The sequence below is a fragment of the Miniopterus schreibersii genome (genome assembly GCF_964146895.1).
Source record: "Miniopterus schreibersii genome assembly, chromosome: 5".
Taxonomy (NCBI): domain Eukaryota; kingdom Metazoa; phylum Chordata; class Mammalia; order Chiroptera; family Miniopteridae; genus Miniopterus; species Miniopterus schreibersii.
Window position 1 is genome coordinate 48,848,284 of NC_138106.1, and position 17,230 is coordinate 48,865,513.

The window sequence follows — 17,230 nt, forward strand, 5'->3', positions numbered from 1 at the left end:
TGATTCGATCCTCCGCTTCATCTAACCTCCTGCTGATTCCTTCTAGTTTATTCTTCATTTCAGACATTGTATTCTTCATTTCTTACTGTTTCTTTTTTATGGCTTCTATGTCCTTTTTAATGCCTACTATCTCTTTGTTTAAGTTCTCGCTGAGATCATCCATTTTTTTCTTAAGCTCCTTGAAAATCCTTATAACCATTGTTTTGAACTCCGTGTCTGGTATCTTGGTTGCTTCCATTTCATTTGGCTCTTTTCTAGGGATTTCTCTTGTTCTTTCATTTGGGGCTGTTTCTTTGTTTCCCCATGTTGTCTGCCTTTTTGTTTGTCTATGTAAGGTATATCTGCTATGACTCCCAAACTTGTTATGGTTGTTTTAAGTTGTAGGTGTCTTGTTGGGCTCAGTGGCGCAGTCTTCAAGTTCATCTGAGCCAGATGCTCAGGAATGTCTCTTGTGTGAGTTATGTGTACCCTCCTTTTGTAGTTGAGTCTTGAATGCTGTTGACCCATTCTCGAATAGGGTTACCTTCAGGCTGGCTGACTTTAAGGATCGACCTTGGTCACCATGTATCAGCCGAAGTGTGGGGGCTGTTCCCTGAAGCGGAGTTGTTCCCAGCAGGATCTAGTGCCTGCCAAGATCTCCCTTTGGGTGTACCACTTGTGTGGCTAGTTTGGTCGAGCTCTGGTGTGGTATGAAGCCCACCACTGGTAATGGTTCTGGGTCCACTTGGGAGGGGTTCCAGTGCAGGTTGATGTCAGACACTGCCTGTAACCAGCCTTGGGCTACCTGTCTGGAGCTACCACATGATTTGTTGTTTGTGGCTGTCTTTATTTTGCCTGGGTGTGCATGAGAGCAGCCAAGCTGTGTACAAAGGTTGGCTTCCTCCAGCTCCAAGCCATGGGTAGATTAGTAAAAGGCCCAAGGCCCCCTGAGGTTTGCCTCCACCTGCTGGCCTCTCTGCCACCCCCTGAGTTTGCCAAGTCTTCCTTGAGAGGGCCCAGGCTGGTCACAACCTGCAGTCTCTTCCACAAGGAGTGAGCTCAGTAGGGCTGGGCAGCTGGTGTCAGGTAGGTGTGGCTAGTGGGTTTTCTGCTTGGGCGCAGTGTGGTCAGGCACTCAATGGGGAGAAAATGGCCCCTACTCCAGAACCATACTACTCAATCTCTGCCCAGGTCTCTGCCCCCAGCTACCCCAACAGGAGTGCACCACAGGTTTAGTTTGGGTACAGCCAGCTAGCTTCCCCGAAGGAGCAAGCCCAACAGGTTGGGGCCACTGGGAGTTGGAAAGACAGGTGAAGTGGCACCGGCTACTCTTATAGGGAGTGGAGGAAGAATGCCCCTCCAACCGGAGCTACACAACTCAGCACAAAGCCATACAACCCAGCTTCCATCTGAGTCTCCAACAACAGCCTACCAGGGAGGAGCACTCCAAAGGTCCCAGATCTGTGCTGCACTCCTTTTGCCTTGCTGGACTGAGCTCAACAGGGTGGGGGCTCCGGGAATCAGAAAGGCCAGATGAGTCTACTGTTGGGGGAGGGGCTATGCACGCAAGTTGGGGGGAAGAATGGCCCCTGTTCCAAAGCAGCACAGCTCACTCACTGTTTGCCAAGAGTTTCTCCAAAAAAAGAGCTCACCAAAGGTCCCTATTGGGTGCAGTCAACAGACCTTTCTGCAGGACTTGAGCTTGGCAGGGTGGTGCTGCCAGTAGTTGGAGGACTGGCTAGTGCACTTTCCAGGCTGGTGCTGTAAGAAGAGGAAAGCTTGGCCCTGGGATGATGCCATCTGAGGGACTCAGCACAGGGACCTTGGTGACTGTCTCTACAGATCTCTTCAGGGCCACGCTACCCGAATCATCTCTGTATTATTCCCATATGCCGATTCACCTTCTCTCTACCAGCGCACCGGGTGAGTGTCCGAGATCAAGATCCTGTGCATTGGCCCTTTTAGAAAGCGCCTGGGTTTCCAAAAGCACACTCCCTTCGCTCCCAGGCAGTCAGAGCCCACATTGATTTTTACTGTCAGATGCTATGCGGGCTACTCTTCCTGGCTCTGCTGCCCTGGGTTGGGGGTCCTGGCATGGGTTTGAGACCCCTCACTCCTCAGGGGGGACTTTTGCAGCCAAGATATCCCTCTAGATTTTCAGCTGCTACACGTGGGTGCAGGGGCCAGCCCTTTCCTTGTCTCCACTCATCCCTCTCTATGTGTATTCTTCTGCAAATCCTTGGTTATATTAATTCTATTTAGCTAGCCTTCAGCTGGTTATTCAGGTTAATTGCTCTATAATTTGGCTGTAAATCTGGTATGGTGTGGGGAGGAGGTGAGTGTAGCTTCCATCTACTCCGCAGCAATCTTGGAATCGTTAAGAAAGACATTTTGAAACAAACAGTGAACTTTGGCCTAAGAAAATAAACCAAAGAAAATAAATTGTAATAGTAGCAGTTAAGAAATTGAAAGAAAACAAAACAACACACATGAAATGTTATTGAAATTATTTTGTGAATTTTTCTTCTCTATGAAGTCTGCCTTTTAAGACTACAAAGATATAGCCAAGTTAACTACATTTGTTGGTAATTTAATTATAAGAATCTAAGAGAAAGCAAATGCTCTTGAGTGAGATACATGCAAATTAAGTCTAGAGATAAAATAAATAATGTATTCTGCTTCTCTTCTTATCCTCTTCGGTTTCTTTTTATATGGTTATCTGAAGGCATTTTGAGTATAGCATATTTACTAGAGACTGACACATGTGATCTCCTTACATAGTGATGTAGGAAGCATTCAAAACTGGCTAGAAATGGTCAAGGAGAAATTTTGGTGAGTAAAAGCAGATAATACAGAAATGTTAATTAAATAATATTTTGTGACCACATAGTATAAAAATAATAATTGAGAAATAGGTAAGCATATGAAGAAAAATAAAATCATCCATAATCATGCCATGCAGTGAATATCTCTGTTGAAAGTTTTGTTTTTAATCATTTATTTTTCTTTATATATATTTAAAACAACTTGTATCTCTTCTACATCCTGATTTTTTTTCATTTGACTTAGATTGTTGGTACATTCCCATGTTACTGAATATTCTTTGAATATTTATTTATCCAACTCATTGTGGGACGTAACAGTTTGTTTTCAACTTGTTACTATTGTAATGCTATGGAGAACATACATATTAGGTTTTTCCTTAAGAAAATTATTAGAAATGTAATTAATTCGTTAACATCTTTAAGGCTTTTAATATGTATTTTTTTTCTTATTGATTTTAGAGAGAAAGTAAGGGAGAGAGAGAGAGAGAAACATCAACTTGTTCCACTTATTTATGCATTCATTGGTTGTTTCTTGTATGTGCTCTGGCCAGGGACCAAACATACTACCTTGGCATATGGGAATGATGCTCCAGCCAACTGAGCTACCTGGCCAGGGTGATATGTATTTTAAATATTTCTCCAGAAGATTGTATGGCAGCAGCACATGAAAATTTATTTTGTCATACTCTAACAACACTAAGAATTATCTTAAAAATTTTTTTCTATCTGTATTTATATGATTTACTAATGAATTTAAGCATTTTTCATACACTTCTGAGTGGACATATGATTTATGAAAATTGTACGTATGGTACTTAATGTTTCCATCACAGGTCCAAACGAGCAAAGATATTACTAGAGCTAAATAGGCAGAAGGAAGAAGAGGACCACAGATTACAACTGCAACTTCAAAGACAGAGAGCCATGAGACTTTCCCGAGAATTACGGTTGAGTATGCTCGAAATAGTTCATCCAGGTGAGTGGCAGTATCAATTTTATAAGTGTAAGGATGTTTAAGATATCTTTTGATAAACCAAACTTCCTAGCTACCTGATGTTTGTTTTTTTTAAAATGTGCACCTTTTCTTGGTTTCTCCTTTTTCAGATAAACCTTATTAAATCTAGAGTCAAAAAAAGTTACTATTTTTTCTGATTAAGACCTATTAGTTAATAATGAGCTATCTCTCCACTAATTTTTCTATTTTTGTCATTCAGAGAAATTAGTGAAATAGTTACACATATTCTTAAAGATAGCTGTCAGTGACAGAGAAAGAATCCATTGAATTGAAGTATGGAGTTAGAATAGCGCCATTTCTACCGTAAGAACTTGACTCATACCCCAGTACAAATCTTGTGACACCTACTTGCCACCTTTGACACACTAAGCTAAAAATTTTTTATTTTTAATATTTTTATTGATTTCAGAGAGAGGAAGGGAGAGGGAGAGAGAGATAGAAACATCATTGATGAGAGTCATTGATCGGCTGCCTCCTGTACGGTCCTTGCTGGGGATCGAACCCGCAACCTAGGCATGTGCCCTGACCGGGAATCGAACCATGATCTCCTGGATCATAGGTTGATGCTCAACTGCTGAGCCATGCTTGCTGGGCCTAAACTGAAATTTTAAAAATATAATTTAGTTTTATTTTTTCCATCACCATTTATCCCCTCTATGCCCTCTTCCACCTCCACCCACTACCCTCCCCCGCCATGATCACCACACTGTTGTCTATGTCCATGAGTTCTCTTTTTTTTCTTTTGCTCAATCCCTCCACCCTCCAACTACCAGCCCCCTCCACCAGAGCTGTCTGCCTGTTCTCTATGAGTCTTTATTTTGTTTAGTAGTTCAGTTTGTTCATTAAGTTCTACATATGAGTGAAATCATATGGTACTTGTTAACTGGCTTATTTCACTTAACATGATGTCCTTCAGGTCCATTTGTGCTGTCGCAAGGTTAAAATTTTCTTCCTTTTAATGGCAGAGTAGTATTCCATTGTGTAAATGTACCATAGCTTTTTTACCCACTCATCTACTGATGGATACTTGGGCTGCTTCCATATCTTGGCTATTGTAAATAACACTGCAGTGAACATAGCAGTACATATATTCTTTCAAATTAGTGTTTTGGATTTCTTTGGATAAATTCCTAGAAATGGAAATTCCTAGAAATTCCATTTTTTTTTTAGTAACTTCATACTGCTTTCCACAGTGGCTGCACCAATCTGCATTTCCACCAACAGTGCACAAGGGTTCCCTTGCCAATACTTGTTTGTTGAAATTAATATTAAAGTAAGCCCGGCTGGCATGGCTCAGCAGTTGAGCATCGACTTATGATCCAGGAGATCGACGTTTGATTCCTGGTCAGGGCACATGCCAGTTGCTCAGTCCCTGGTGAGGGGTGTGGAGGAGGCAGCTGATCAGTGACTCTCTCATCATTGATGTTTCTGTCTCTCTCTCCCTCTCCCTCTTCCTTTCCCTTCTCGCTGAAATCAATAAAGACATATCTTTTAAAAATATATTAAAGTGTAGCCTGAGAAATCTGACTGGTTTCAAAATTCTTTTTTTTGTTCTTCCTCTTCCCTTCCTACTACTCATTCCCAGTGTCCTTCACTAGTTTTTTATTTCTTTTCCTTTCCATAAATCGAGATGTTTCTTGGTGTTCCAGCTCCATCCCATTATTCTCATGTTGCTCTTCCTAAGACATCCCATCCATAACTGTGGCTTCAATTACTGAGTGCTGAGCACTCTGAAATCTTGTCGCCATCCTCACCTTCTCTCCTAAGCTCTAGCCCAGCAGAACTTTCTACAAAATGAAATGTTCTGTATCTGCACTGTCCAATACTTAGCCACTGGCTATAGGTGGCTGTTGAGTACTTGAAATGTGGCTAGTGCACTTGAGGACCTGAATTTTTAATTTTACTTTATTTAAATTTAAGTAACCATTTATGGATAGTGCCCACTATATTGGACAATATAGCTCTGTGGCCAGCTACCTTTTGGATTAGCTTTACTTAGCTGTCCACAAACATCCCAAAATCTAGTCCTTATCTCTCCCCTTTAATTTCTTCTCTCTGTATTCCTAATCTCAGGTAACTGCACCAACAGTCTACTCAGTTTCTCATCTGTGAGAGATCCTGGAGTTCTTTCCCTATCTTACCACCACATTCAGCTGGTCATTAAATCCTATCAAATTTTTTTCTTTACTCTTTCTCAAATACATCCCATTTTATTGTTATCTTCTACTGCCTTGTTCTATCAGTTAGCTACTGTGAACTCTGGGCTATGTGCTGACGAACTCTGAGAAAGTAAAAAGAAAGTCATCTGTAGAACTGAGTGAGTGACTACAGGGAAATTTAGAAGCACACAGAATAGTAACACATGCATATGTTTTGCCCTTTTCCTCTGGTGGTACTAAATGAATTTACCATGTACTACTTTTGATTCTTTTTTCTAAATTTTCTTGCTAGTGGGTTTTCAGCCCTTTTCTCTTTCTGTGATACAAAACATATGAGTCTTTTCTCTAAAGAAGCTGTATAATCTGAAATCTGAGAAACCTTTTGGAACTCTTTGTTTCTGAAATTTTAGAACCATTATAAAATAAAATTGGGAAAATAAGTAAAGAGTATTCAAAAAATTGCAAGATTTTTGTTACTATTGTTGTCCTCATTCCAGAATTTGAGAAAGCATAGAAGTGAGTAGGTTGTAATAGTATCTATCCTCCTTTTAGGTCAGGTGGAAAAACATAATCGGGAAATAGAAGAGAAATCAGCATTGATTATCCAGAAACATTGGAGAGGGTACAGGGAAAGGAAAAATTTTCACCAACAGAAGCCATCTCTCATGGAGTATAAAGCAGCTGTCACACTTCAGAGAGCAGTGAGTCTGATGTAGTAAAAAGAGTACTGGGTTAGGAGGCAAAAGCATTGGTTCAAACCTAACTTTGCTATTTACCTACTGTAAAATCTTGATCAAATCATTTAGCTTTCCAGAGCCTTAGTTTCTCCTCTATAAAATAAGGACCTTCTTACTACTTGCCAAACTAATTTAGACGCTCAGTCCTTAGTACTTTCATAGACCCTTGTACACATTTATCATACTGCAGTGTTTATTTGTTAAATTTTTTTTCTTTCTTACTTGGGCTGTGAACATCTCAAGGTTAAGGAACTAAGTATTATTTATGTCAACTCTCAGCACATGCTCGATGTATGAATGGATGTCTACCCTACCATTTTCATTCAGTTGTTATTTGGATCAGATGACCTAATTTATGGGAAAGTGTTTTTTAAATTGCCAAGTTCTCTGCAAATGCAGTATGTCACATTTGGTGTTTTTAATGCACAGATAATGTATTTAGGTATAATTAGATCATTATAATTTTTGAGTTACAGAAAGGTGTTCTTAAATGATAATTTTCCTGTGGTTTATCTTGAATATAGTTATATATTTTTCTACCTTGGAAAAAGCACAGCACAAGGGTATTTATTTCATTTAATGACCAGTTTTCCTAATATCTGGTTATTTACTAATACATGGTTAGCATTTCAGGTCCTATAGCATTTAGTTTACAACACTTTATTGTTGAATGTTAGGTCAGTTTTGTTTTATCACAGTGGTAGATTTTGAACAGTCTCTTTGCTGAATTCTCTGATTAACCTTTTACAAAGATTTTTTTAAAACTATTCAAAAAAAAGAAAATTATAGGAAAATAGGAAGAGATGTCTGCAGTCTCCTTCCTCAGGCTCTTAATCTTAGGTTATATCTGTTTCAAACAGTCCTGTACCACTGATTTTCTCTACTGAATCACGCCCACACCTGATATTTACCCTCTGCTAAATAAGACCATCTAAGAATTAACCCATGGATGTCAGTGTTGGAGACATTTTTTTAGAGGGACCCTTGGGTTCTTTCTAATACTTTTACCTCCTGGCAACCTCCTTTTCAAACTCTTTCCTGTCAAAGAATTAACTAGGTCCTTACTAAGTTTACTCACTACCTTGCCTGATTTAGATAAGCCCAGTACTTTGTAAAAGGGCCCTCTACCCTAAAGTGAGATGCCCCCATTTGTCCACCATTCCTTTGACAAAAAAGCAGGGTCATTATAGAAGAATATCTGAGGGCTGTGAAAGCAAAGTTGTTTTGGCTTTCATGCTTTCCTTTGACATAAGAGGAAAAATATTTGTCAGATCTGCCTTATCTCTTAACCACTCAAAAAGAGGAATAATGAGCCTCCATTGAAGTAAGATCAAAAAGGATTTTTTTTGGTAAAAAAGTCATTTTTTTATAGTCTTTGCAGCTTACTACTAAAAATAACAGTGAAGCCCTGGCTCGTGTGGCTCAGTTTGTTGGAGCATCAATCCTGTAGACCAAAAGGTGGCAGGTTTGATTCCAGGTCAGGGCACATACCCAGGTTATGGGTTCGATCCCTGGTCAGGGCATGTGCGGGAGGCCTATCAATGTTTCCCCCTTAGATCCATGTTTCTCTCTGTCTCTCCCTTTCTATCTCTAAAAAAATTAAGTGAAGCCAAAGCAAAGCTAGCCAAAAATAGAAAAGGAAAGAAGAGGGTTACTTTAAAACAGGGAAAGGAGAAAGAAAAATGACAGTACAGACTGGAAAGAAAAAGGAAACTAGTAGAGAAAATCAGAATAGGGCAATGGTTAGTAAAGGATACATTTGCCACATTTTTGAGGCATCCATTTCTAAGACATACACTTAATTGGACTTGTATTGCCCAATACAGTAGCGAGTAACCACATGTGGCTATTGAGTACTTTTATGTAGCTAGTTGAAATGAAAATGTGTTTTACGTGTAAAATACCCACCAGATTTTGAAGACTTACTATGAAAAAAAAAAAAGAGTATAAAATATCTTATCAAGTTTTTTATATTGATTTTATGTTGAAATGCTAGTGTTTTACATATATTGAGTTACATGTATAAATAACTGTCCAAAATATTAGTTTTACTTGTTTCTTTTTACTTTTTCAATATATCTACTAGATAATTCAAAATTACATGTGTGACTCCCATTATACAGGGTGGGGCAAAAGTAGATTTACAGTTCATACGGAAAAATAATAGAATAATTAATAAATAATAATTACAAGAAAAAACTCTGTGTTTTGCGTACTCACAACTGTAAACCTACTTTTCCCCCACCCTGTATTTCTATTGCCTCTCTAGTTGACCTTGGTAAGAAAGAAAAGGAAATAATCCATCAATTTTACAGAAAAATGTTCGATTTCCAGTCAGGGCACATGCCTGGGATGTGGGCTTGATCCCCAGTAGGGGGCGTCCAGGATACTCTTTCTCTCTCATTGATATTTCTATCTCTCTGTCCCTCTCCCTTTCTCTCCCCCTAAAAATCAATAAAAACATATATATATATATATATATATATACACTTTTATCCTCACCCAAGGATATTTTTTCTATTGCTTTTCAGAGAGAGTGGAAGGGAGAGAGAGAGCAAGAGAAACATCAATGTGAGAGAGACACAATGACTGGTTGCCTCCTGCACACTCCCTGACCAGGGCCAGGGATTGAGCCTGCAACTGAGATACATGTCCTTGACCTTCAGAATTGAACCCGTGACTCTTTAGTCCTCGGGCCGACACTCTAAACACTGAGCCAAACTGGCTAGGGCAATAAAAACATATTTTTTAAAAACAAACAAAAAAACATGCAGTACCTGACTATTGAGTTAGGGGCACTGACCTCTTTTCCCTTAGATTTGTCAAATAAAAAAATGACAACAGCTAGCACAACACTAACTGTCCAGTGTAAATGAATCAAAATTATATCTACTTTTTGTCATATCAGCAAAAAATATATTTTTTGGTGTGACGCAGAATTTTAGTAATTAGTTTATGTGTGCCATGAGATGAAAAAGGTTGAAAATCATTGCCTTAAAAACTGAACTTCAGTGAAAATAAAAACTACAAAGAAGGGAGAAGAGTGAAAAAAAACTGGGCAGAATAATTTCTTGCCTTTTTACAAGAATTCCATGCTAAAGAACATGAGGACAAACATTCATTTACATAGCTTTTACTTATAGATTGTCTCTTTGATCTATGTAATCCTGGAGACTAAATAGAATTAGGGTCACTAAGTAGATAAGGGACTAGAATTGAAACTAGAACTCAATGCTTATTTCCTTTTTTTCCCTTGTTTTTGTTTATTTTACAAATAATACATGAATATATCCTTGTAAAATATTAAAACACTACAGAAGAATGTAATTAAAAAGTAATTGTTGCCCTAGCCAGTTTGGCTCAGTGGTTAGAGCGTGCAGCTTACAGATTGAAGGGTCTCGGGTTTGATTCCAGTCAAGGCCACGTACCTCGGTTGCGGGCTCAATCCCTGGCCCCGGTCAGGGCATGTGTGGAAGGCAACCAGTAGATGTGTCTCTCACATCAATGTTTCTCTCTCTCTCTCTCTGAACACCAATGGAAAAAATATCCTCCAATGAGGATTAAAAAAAACAAACTAATTGTTCTCTCTCACTCCTGTCACAGTCCCATCCCTCTCCTCATATACACAGAGTTAACAACTATTGCAGTGTTATTGCTACCATATGTCGTTCTGGGAAGAAAATAGTTCTCTTAGGGAAGAAAAATCACAAATCTTTTTTTTTCTTCAGACTCTTAAATTCCTAGCAAAATGCCGTAATAAGAAGAAACTATTTGCTCCTTGGCAAGGACTCAGAGAACTCACTGATGCACGTAGAGTTGAATTGAAACAACAAGTGGATGAGTATGTCAGAAGACATCCAGTATGTACCCTTTTATGCTATATCAATGTTACATTATTTTAGTATATGTTATTCACCAACAAAGCAGCGTCTCAAATATATATGTATATATGTTGATGGTATAAGGTAAAGCAGTTGCTTTTTACTATAGAGCTAATGGATTTGGAGTCGTCTTTATAATTGCATGGGCCGTAGAAGGCATAGTCAGTAGTACGGAAGGAGACTTTGCTTCGAGTCAGTTATTTTCCGTACTGCATTAGCAAGACTGTCTCCACATCCACACCATCATTTGCTATTTTCACATCCTAATGGGTGAAGTGGTATTAGAATTTGGATTTGCATTTCCCTAATGATTAGTGATTTTAAGCATCTTTTCACGTGGTTTTTGGCCATTTTGGTATCTTTTTTTGGAGGAATGTCTAATCAGGTTCTTTGTCTATTTTTAATCAGGTTGGTTTTATTTTTGTTGTTGAGTTTTAGGAGTTCTCTATATATATATTAATTCCTTACCACATATATGATTTGAAAATATTTCTTCCCATTCATTGGGTTTTTTTTTTTTTACACTGTTGATAGTACAAAACGTTGATGCACAAAAGTTTTTCATTTTGGTGACGTCTAGTTTGTCTATTTTTCCTTTTGTAGCCTGTACTTCTGTGTCATATCCAAGAAATTATTGCAAAATCCAATTCATGAAGTTTTTCCTTCATTTATTTCTAAGAGTTTTATAGTTTTAGCTCTTATATTTAGGTCTTTAATGTCCTTTTTTAAAAATGCATTATGTGTGATTCTCATGCATACTCCTGTTTAAAAAATAAGTGCTGCTTTAGCCATACTGTAAAATTCCATGGCTGAAAAGTGAGGTATTAGGTGGAACAAGCTCTAGGAATTGGAATTTTTGTGGTATCAGAAGCTTTACCCGCTTTAAAGTTAACTAATTAGTTAAATTCACTTTATAGTAGTTGACTAGACAAAAGAACATGGTCCTTGGCTGATTTTGTCTTTTGTTCTGTGAAATCAGAAGAGTTATAACATGGCTTTAAAAAGTTTGGGAGTGGGAATAAGATATTTAAGAAAGTCTTATCAGGTGGTGTCCAGAACAAATGGATTGGCCTTGTTAGTTCTCTTCGAGGGCAGTGTCTTTACCAAGCCATTTATAATTCTATGGTTTCTAGATCTTACCTCTTCTCCCAGAATATCACACTGTGTGAGGAAGTGAGGCATGGGAGCATACTAAAAACAAACTTCCCCACCTATATTTTCATCTAAAGCTGCGTTTAAAAGTCTATTTAAATGCTTGCTAAAGAGTAGAAGGTATATATCAGTTATAACATTCAATTGATGAGAGACAGCTAAGCATTCTGGAGCCTCTGCTAAGTGTTTGAGTGAAACATACTTTGGTATATATGTCCTTCCTGTAACAATTTTTTCTGTGCTCTGTTCCAAGGCCTCTCAGATGCCAGATGTGGCCAGCAGGGAGCTCCATTCCCAAGCACAAGAACGACTACGACACTACTTCATGAGCAGAGCCCTAGAAGATAGAGCCCAGCAGCACAGGGAGGCTCTGAAGGCTCAGATCAGCACCAACATTGAACAGTTAATGCGTATGTGCTCATTCCATTTTTATTTTCTAAAAGGAACCTTTATAAGATTTTGCGACATCCAAAATCTTCAGAAGGAAAACACCATTTAGTGATCTTTTAGTCCATCTCCCATCCTCAGAAATTTCTACTTGTAGATCACACCAGCACACAGTGTTTCCAAATGATGCAGATCCCATAACCTCCTTATTGACTACTTCCTCCGGCCTTCCTATCATTCATGTGTATCAACTCAGACAAAGTTATTAACTTTAAAGATGCTAAGACTTACTAGCCAGATTTTATTATGTAGTCTCAAAAGCTGTTGATCATATTTTAATTTTTTTATTGATTTTTAGAGAGAGGAAGGGAGAGGGATAGAGAGATAGAAACATTGATCAGCTGCCTCCTCCACATCCCCTACTGGGGATTGAGCCTGCAACCCGTGCACGTGCCCTGACTGGAAATCAGACTGGCGACCTCTTGATTCATGGGTCGACATTCAGCCACTGAACTACACCAGCTGGGCTGTTGATCATATTTTAGAAGTAGATGATGACAGTGATTACAGTGCCATTTTATATAATTTTTAATGAAGGGCTTTCTCAAAATTATTCATCTGGTCCTCACTGGTGCACTTACTGAGATATCCCATCCTGAAAACCACAGTGTTTCAGTCAGCATCTGAATCATTTGAAGTATATGTGGAGCAGAGAGAGGGTCCTCTATTTAATGCCATTACTTGCAAATTTTGTATTTTTGAATGAATAGGTGGCTATAGCTGAGCCTTTCATCTGTAGGATGGAGTTCTGCTATTATTTTAAATATTCCTGCTTTTAAATAAACCTACATCTTATTCTTTTAAACACAGAATGAGGGGGTGGGTGCAGTTGCTGCCAGCCACAGCTACAACTTGTGAGTAGTCACATGCCATCTAGACCTAGCAATGATAATAGATTCACAGTTAGAATCCTGTCGTTGCCTGCTATTACAGAATTCTGACTCTATAGTTTCCAAGTTCCTACTTGTTTGTACAGAACTCTTCCACTCATCTGTTTATTTTCTGTTTACTACAGAGGCACCAAGTCTGAAGGAGGCAGAAGGGAAAGAACCTGAGCTCTTCCTAAGTAGATCCAGACCTGTGGCGGCCAAGGCCAAGCAGGCCCATCTCACTACTCTGAAGCATGTACAAGCACCCTGGTGGAAAAAGCTTGGGGAAGAGGCAGATGATGAGATTGATGTCCCAAAGGATGAGCTTAGTGTAGAATTAGGAACTTTATTCATTGGTGGAACTAAACCCCCTTAAGGTGTTACTCTGAGAAATGACACAAATCCTACATTTCAGGAGATGATATTGGTTCTGCCTCTGGCATGCTAGTAGACTAGACTTTTCCTAACTCATGGTTTTTCAGAGGTTCCTCTCTGAACAAGACTTGCAGGAAGTAAGCAAAGAGTTATCTTCTACCTCTATCTCAATTCTGTTTTCATTTTTTTTCCACACGTCTGTCCCTGGCCACATACACAAATTGGTGTGGCTTTTATGTGGAACTAAACTCAGCATGTCATTCTATGGCTTTTATAAAATGTAGTATTTCTCTTTTTGTTTCTGTTTTCCAGTTAATGGTGTTTTTGAATAAATATTTTTAACAGTTCTGAAAAACTTGTCAGGGTTACTTCAATTTTTCACATTATTAGAATTCCTATTTTTCTATTAATATAGGAAGTGTACTCTTTACCTTTGTTAAGGTAAGGAAAAGAAATGTCAACTGAAGGACATTTGACTATTTTCTACAAAACATTGTTTGAACTCAATTTCTATCTTATTTCTAGAAGGAAATACATTAAAAAATCCTAGGATTCAATGCAAGAAAAATTTCTCCAGATAAAATTGTGTTCTTTCTGAGAACTGTATAAGCCACTATTTCCCTATTTGTCTTGTCTCCTAGGAATCTCAGAGCTAAATATAATGCTTAATTTCTGTTATGATCCTAGGTACCTATATGATTATTTGGTTCCAACCTAATAATATCTGATTTCCCTACTTATCTTTGTGTTTATTTTTATTTTTTTGTTCGTTTCTTTTTTTTTAGTTTTAGTTTTTTCTCTTTTTTCTTTTTTTTCATTTTATCTTTGTGTTTTAATAGCAGAAATCACTATTTGTGTTTGCAACAATATGGAATTTAAGTTAAAATCAATTAACAAATCATGGACTCCATCTAAGGAACCTGGAGTGTGTGTTTTGTATAAATGAGTGGAAATACCAGTATTTCTGGTTGGGTAGACCAAATAGTTTAATGTTCATTCCCCCCAAGTTGAGTTTAGTAAAATTCTAGTAAAAATCCTAATATAATTTTTATTAATAATTGGAAAAGAAATGTATAGAATCCATCTGTGAATAAGCAGTTGACAGTTCTGGTTTTACTTAGAATGTAGAAAGCTACATTCTAAGTAACAAAAAAAATGCCAGGTAATTTTCAAAAATGATTTTTTTAACCTATCAGATAGTTAAAGCCTCAAGACAATCAAGTAAATTGAGATTGGTCTCAGTATCTATGAAAAGAACTGTTTCATTTTTAGTAGAGTGTAGGAGACAAAGGTGGTGGAATAAGAAATTAAAATTTTAGCAAATTCTTAAAGGCCAAGTATGGGGTAGCATGTCTGTAGAATATCTAGGAGTTTCAGCCAGAAGGAGAATTTAGACCTCTACTAACTACAAGAAACTTTGGGAGCAGGTAGGAGGCCTGAAGAGATGCCCTTAGTGGTGCAGGCAAACCTGAAGTGATAGGCTGCTACTTACTAGGTGATATGCCCAAAGCATCACCTGCTTTCCCAGACCCTTGCCTTAAGAGCCTTAAAGCTGCAAGAGCAGGGGCAACAAGCTCTCTTAATCTCCAACACTCAAGACAAAATTCCATTGCACGTAAGGAAGTAATAGAAACCAAATATATCTGTCCCTGGGGCAGGATAGGAAACACTAGACCCAGACACAAGTAGAAATCCAGCATTGCTAAGTGAGGGATAGAAACAAAACCCTCCACTCCTGGGAGGGGCAGGAAATCATCTTGGGCCCAGAAATCCTACACCAATAGAAACCAAAGGCCTGCTAGTGTTGTGGAGGAAACTCCTGCTAAAGACCAACCACAGATATGAGGCAATTTGACTGCCATTGGGGTAAAAGGGTAGGAACCCTGAGGAAGCCCCACCCCAACCCCAGGAAGAAGAGACTTGGCCTAAAATTTAGGCTGGATCAGGACAACAGGCCACCTATGCTCCCAAAACTAGCCTAGCACCAAGTAATAAGCAATAGCAGTTTACTGGTGGGATAGGGAAAAAATGTGTGGAGAAAGACCACCCCCACCCCAGCCCCAGTGGCAAAAGCATACAGGGATGGCTAAAAGTGGAGGGTGGAGCAGGAACACAGAACAGCTTTCCAGACCCTACTCTAAGCACAAGGTAACAGCAGCTAAAAATGAAAGGAACTTGAAGCCTATGATGCATTATAGATAAAAAGAAAACCAAACCCAGCTAAACTGACTAGTTTAACTCAACCACGCTGTAATACTGAAATATAATCTCTTAATTTCTAACAATGCTGTCATACTTTCTGACTTATAGTACTGTTATATCTACTATATTAATATAATAAAACAGTAATTCTGCATTCCTCAGATAAGTGAAAAAAATCTAAGACATGAAAAATGATTTTATCAATAATTTAATCAGTTTGTCACAATTTAATTTTGTTGGATGACTTGCTGACATCAGAGCTCATTTTCTATAGAGAATAAAGTACACTTATATGTACTTTATAATACAAATAATATGAGAAATGTACAAATATGAGAAATACAAATTCTAAACTTTTTTTAAGTGATTTTAGAGAGAGGAAGGGAGAGGGAGCAATATCTATCTGCTGCTTCCTACACGCCCCCTACTGGGATGCAGCCTGCAACCTGGGTATGTGCCCTGACCAGGAATCTAACCTATAACCTCTCAGTGCATGGGATGACACTCAACCAATTGAGTCACACTCGCCAGGGCTTTTTTTTTGTTTTTTTAATCTTTATTGTTGAAAGTATTACAGATATCCCCCTTTTTTTCCCATTGATCCCCTCCACCCTGCATCCAACCCCTCCCCCAGGCCTTCACTACACTATTGTCTGTGCATATAAGTTCTTTAATTGATATCTCCTCACCCACTCCCCCACCCCTGCCTTCCCACTGATTCATCAGTCTGTCCCATGCTTCTTTGTCTCTGGATCTATTTAGTTCCTCAGTCTATTTTGTTTATTAGATTTCACATATGAGTGAGATCATGTAAAACTGAATCAGGAAGAATCAGAAACCTGAATAGGCTAACAACTATGAAATCGAAGCAGTGATTTAAAAAAAAAAACTCCCAGCAAACAAAAGCCCTGGTCTGGAGGGCTTCACAGGGGAGCTTTCTAATTCTTTAAGTTTCAGGATTAGATAGTTTACTAAAAAATTTTCTTGCTTTTTGAGGTAGGCCTGTAGTGCTATGAACTTCCCTCTTAGAACTGTTTTGCTGTGTCCCATAGATTTGGGGTGGTTGTGTGTTCATTTTCATTTGTTTCCAGGAAGTTTTTTTCTCTTTCTGTGTTTGAATGTTTTTGAGTATTTTTACTGTAGTTGATTTCTAATTTCATGCCCTTGTGATCTGAGATGCTTGATATGATTTCAGTCTTCTTGAACTTGTAGAGACTTGTTTTGTGTCCTAACATGTGGTCTGTTTTTGAGCATGAACCATGTGCACTTGAGAGGAATGTATATTCTTTGGGGTGAAATGTTCTGTAAATGTCAATTAAATCCATCTGATGTAGTGTCCATTTAGAGTCACTGTTTCTGTGTTGACTTTTTTGTCTGGAAGATCTACCCAGTGAAGTCACTGGGGTGTTAAAGTCCACGAATGTGACTGCATTGCTGTTCATCTCTCCTTTAAAGTCCTTAAGGTTATTATTGCTAGGTCCTTATTTCCATTTTAATTCTTTATGCCTATGTTTCTCTGTTTCTTATTACAGCAGTCCCTTTCACATTTCTTGAAATGCTTCTATTTCTACTTCTAATTACAGCAGTCC

General features: G+C 38.4%; 1 protein-coding gene across 2 annotated transcripts in view; it reads left to right on the plus strand.

Annotated features, from left to right (window-relative positions):
- Positions 1-14,176, plus strand: part of IQCB1 (IQ motif containing B1) — a 49,985-nt gene extending 35,809 nt beyond the window's left edge. The window contains exons 11-15 of one of the 2 annotated variants that reach the window (XM_081139100.1): positions 3,638-3,780; positions 6,531-6,679; positions 10,444-10,575; positions 12,002-12,158; positions 13,211-14,176. In XM_081139100.1, coding sequence (XP_080995226.1) covers positions 3,638-3,780; positions 6,531-6,679; positions 10,444-10,575; positions 12,002-12,158; positions 13,211-13,440 — 811 coding nt within the window. In that variant the 3' untranslated portion in view covers positions 13,441-14,176. The remainder of the gene's footprint in view (positions 1-3,637; positions 3,781-6,530; positions 6,680-10,443; positions 10,576-12,001; positions 12,159-13,210) is intronic. The other variant, XM_081139101.1, reaches the window with a different exon arrangement.
- Positions 14,177-17,230: the final 3,054 nt, after the last annotated feature.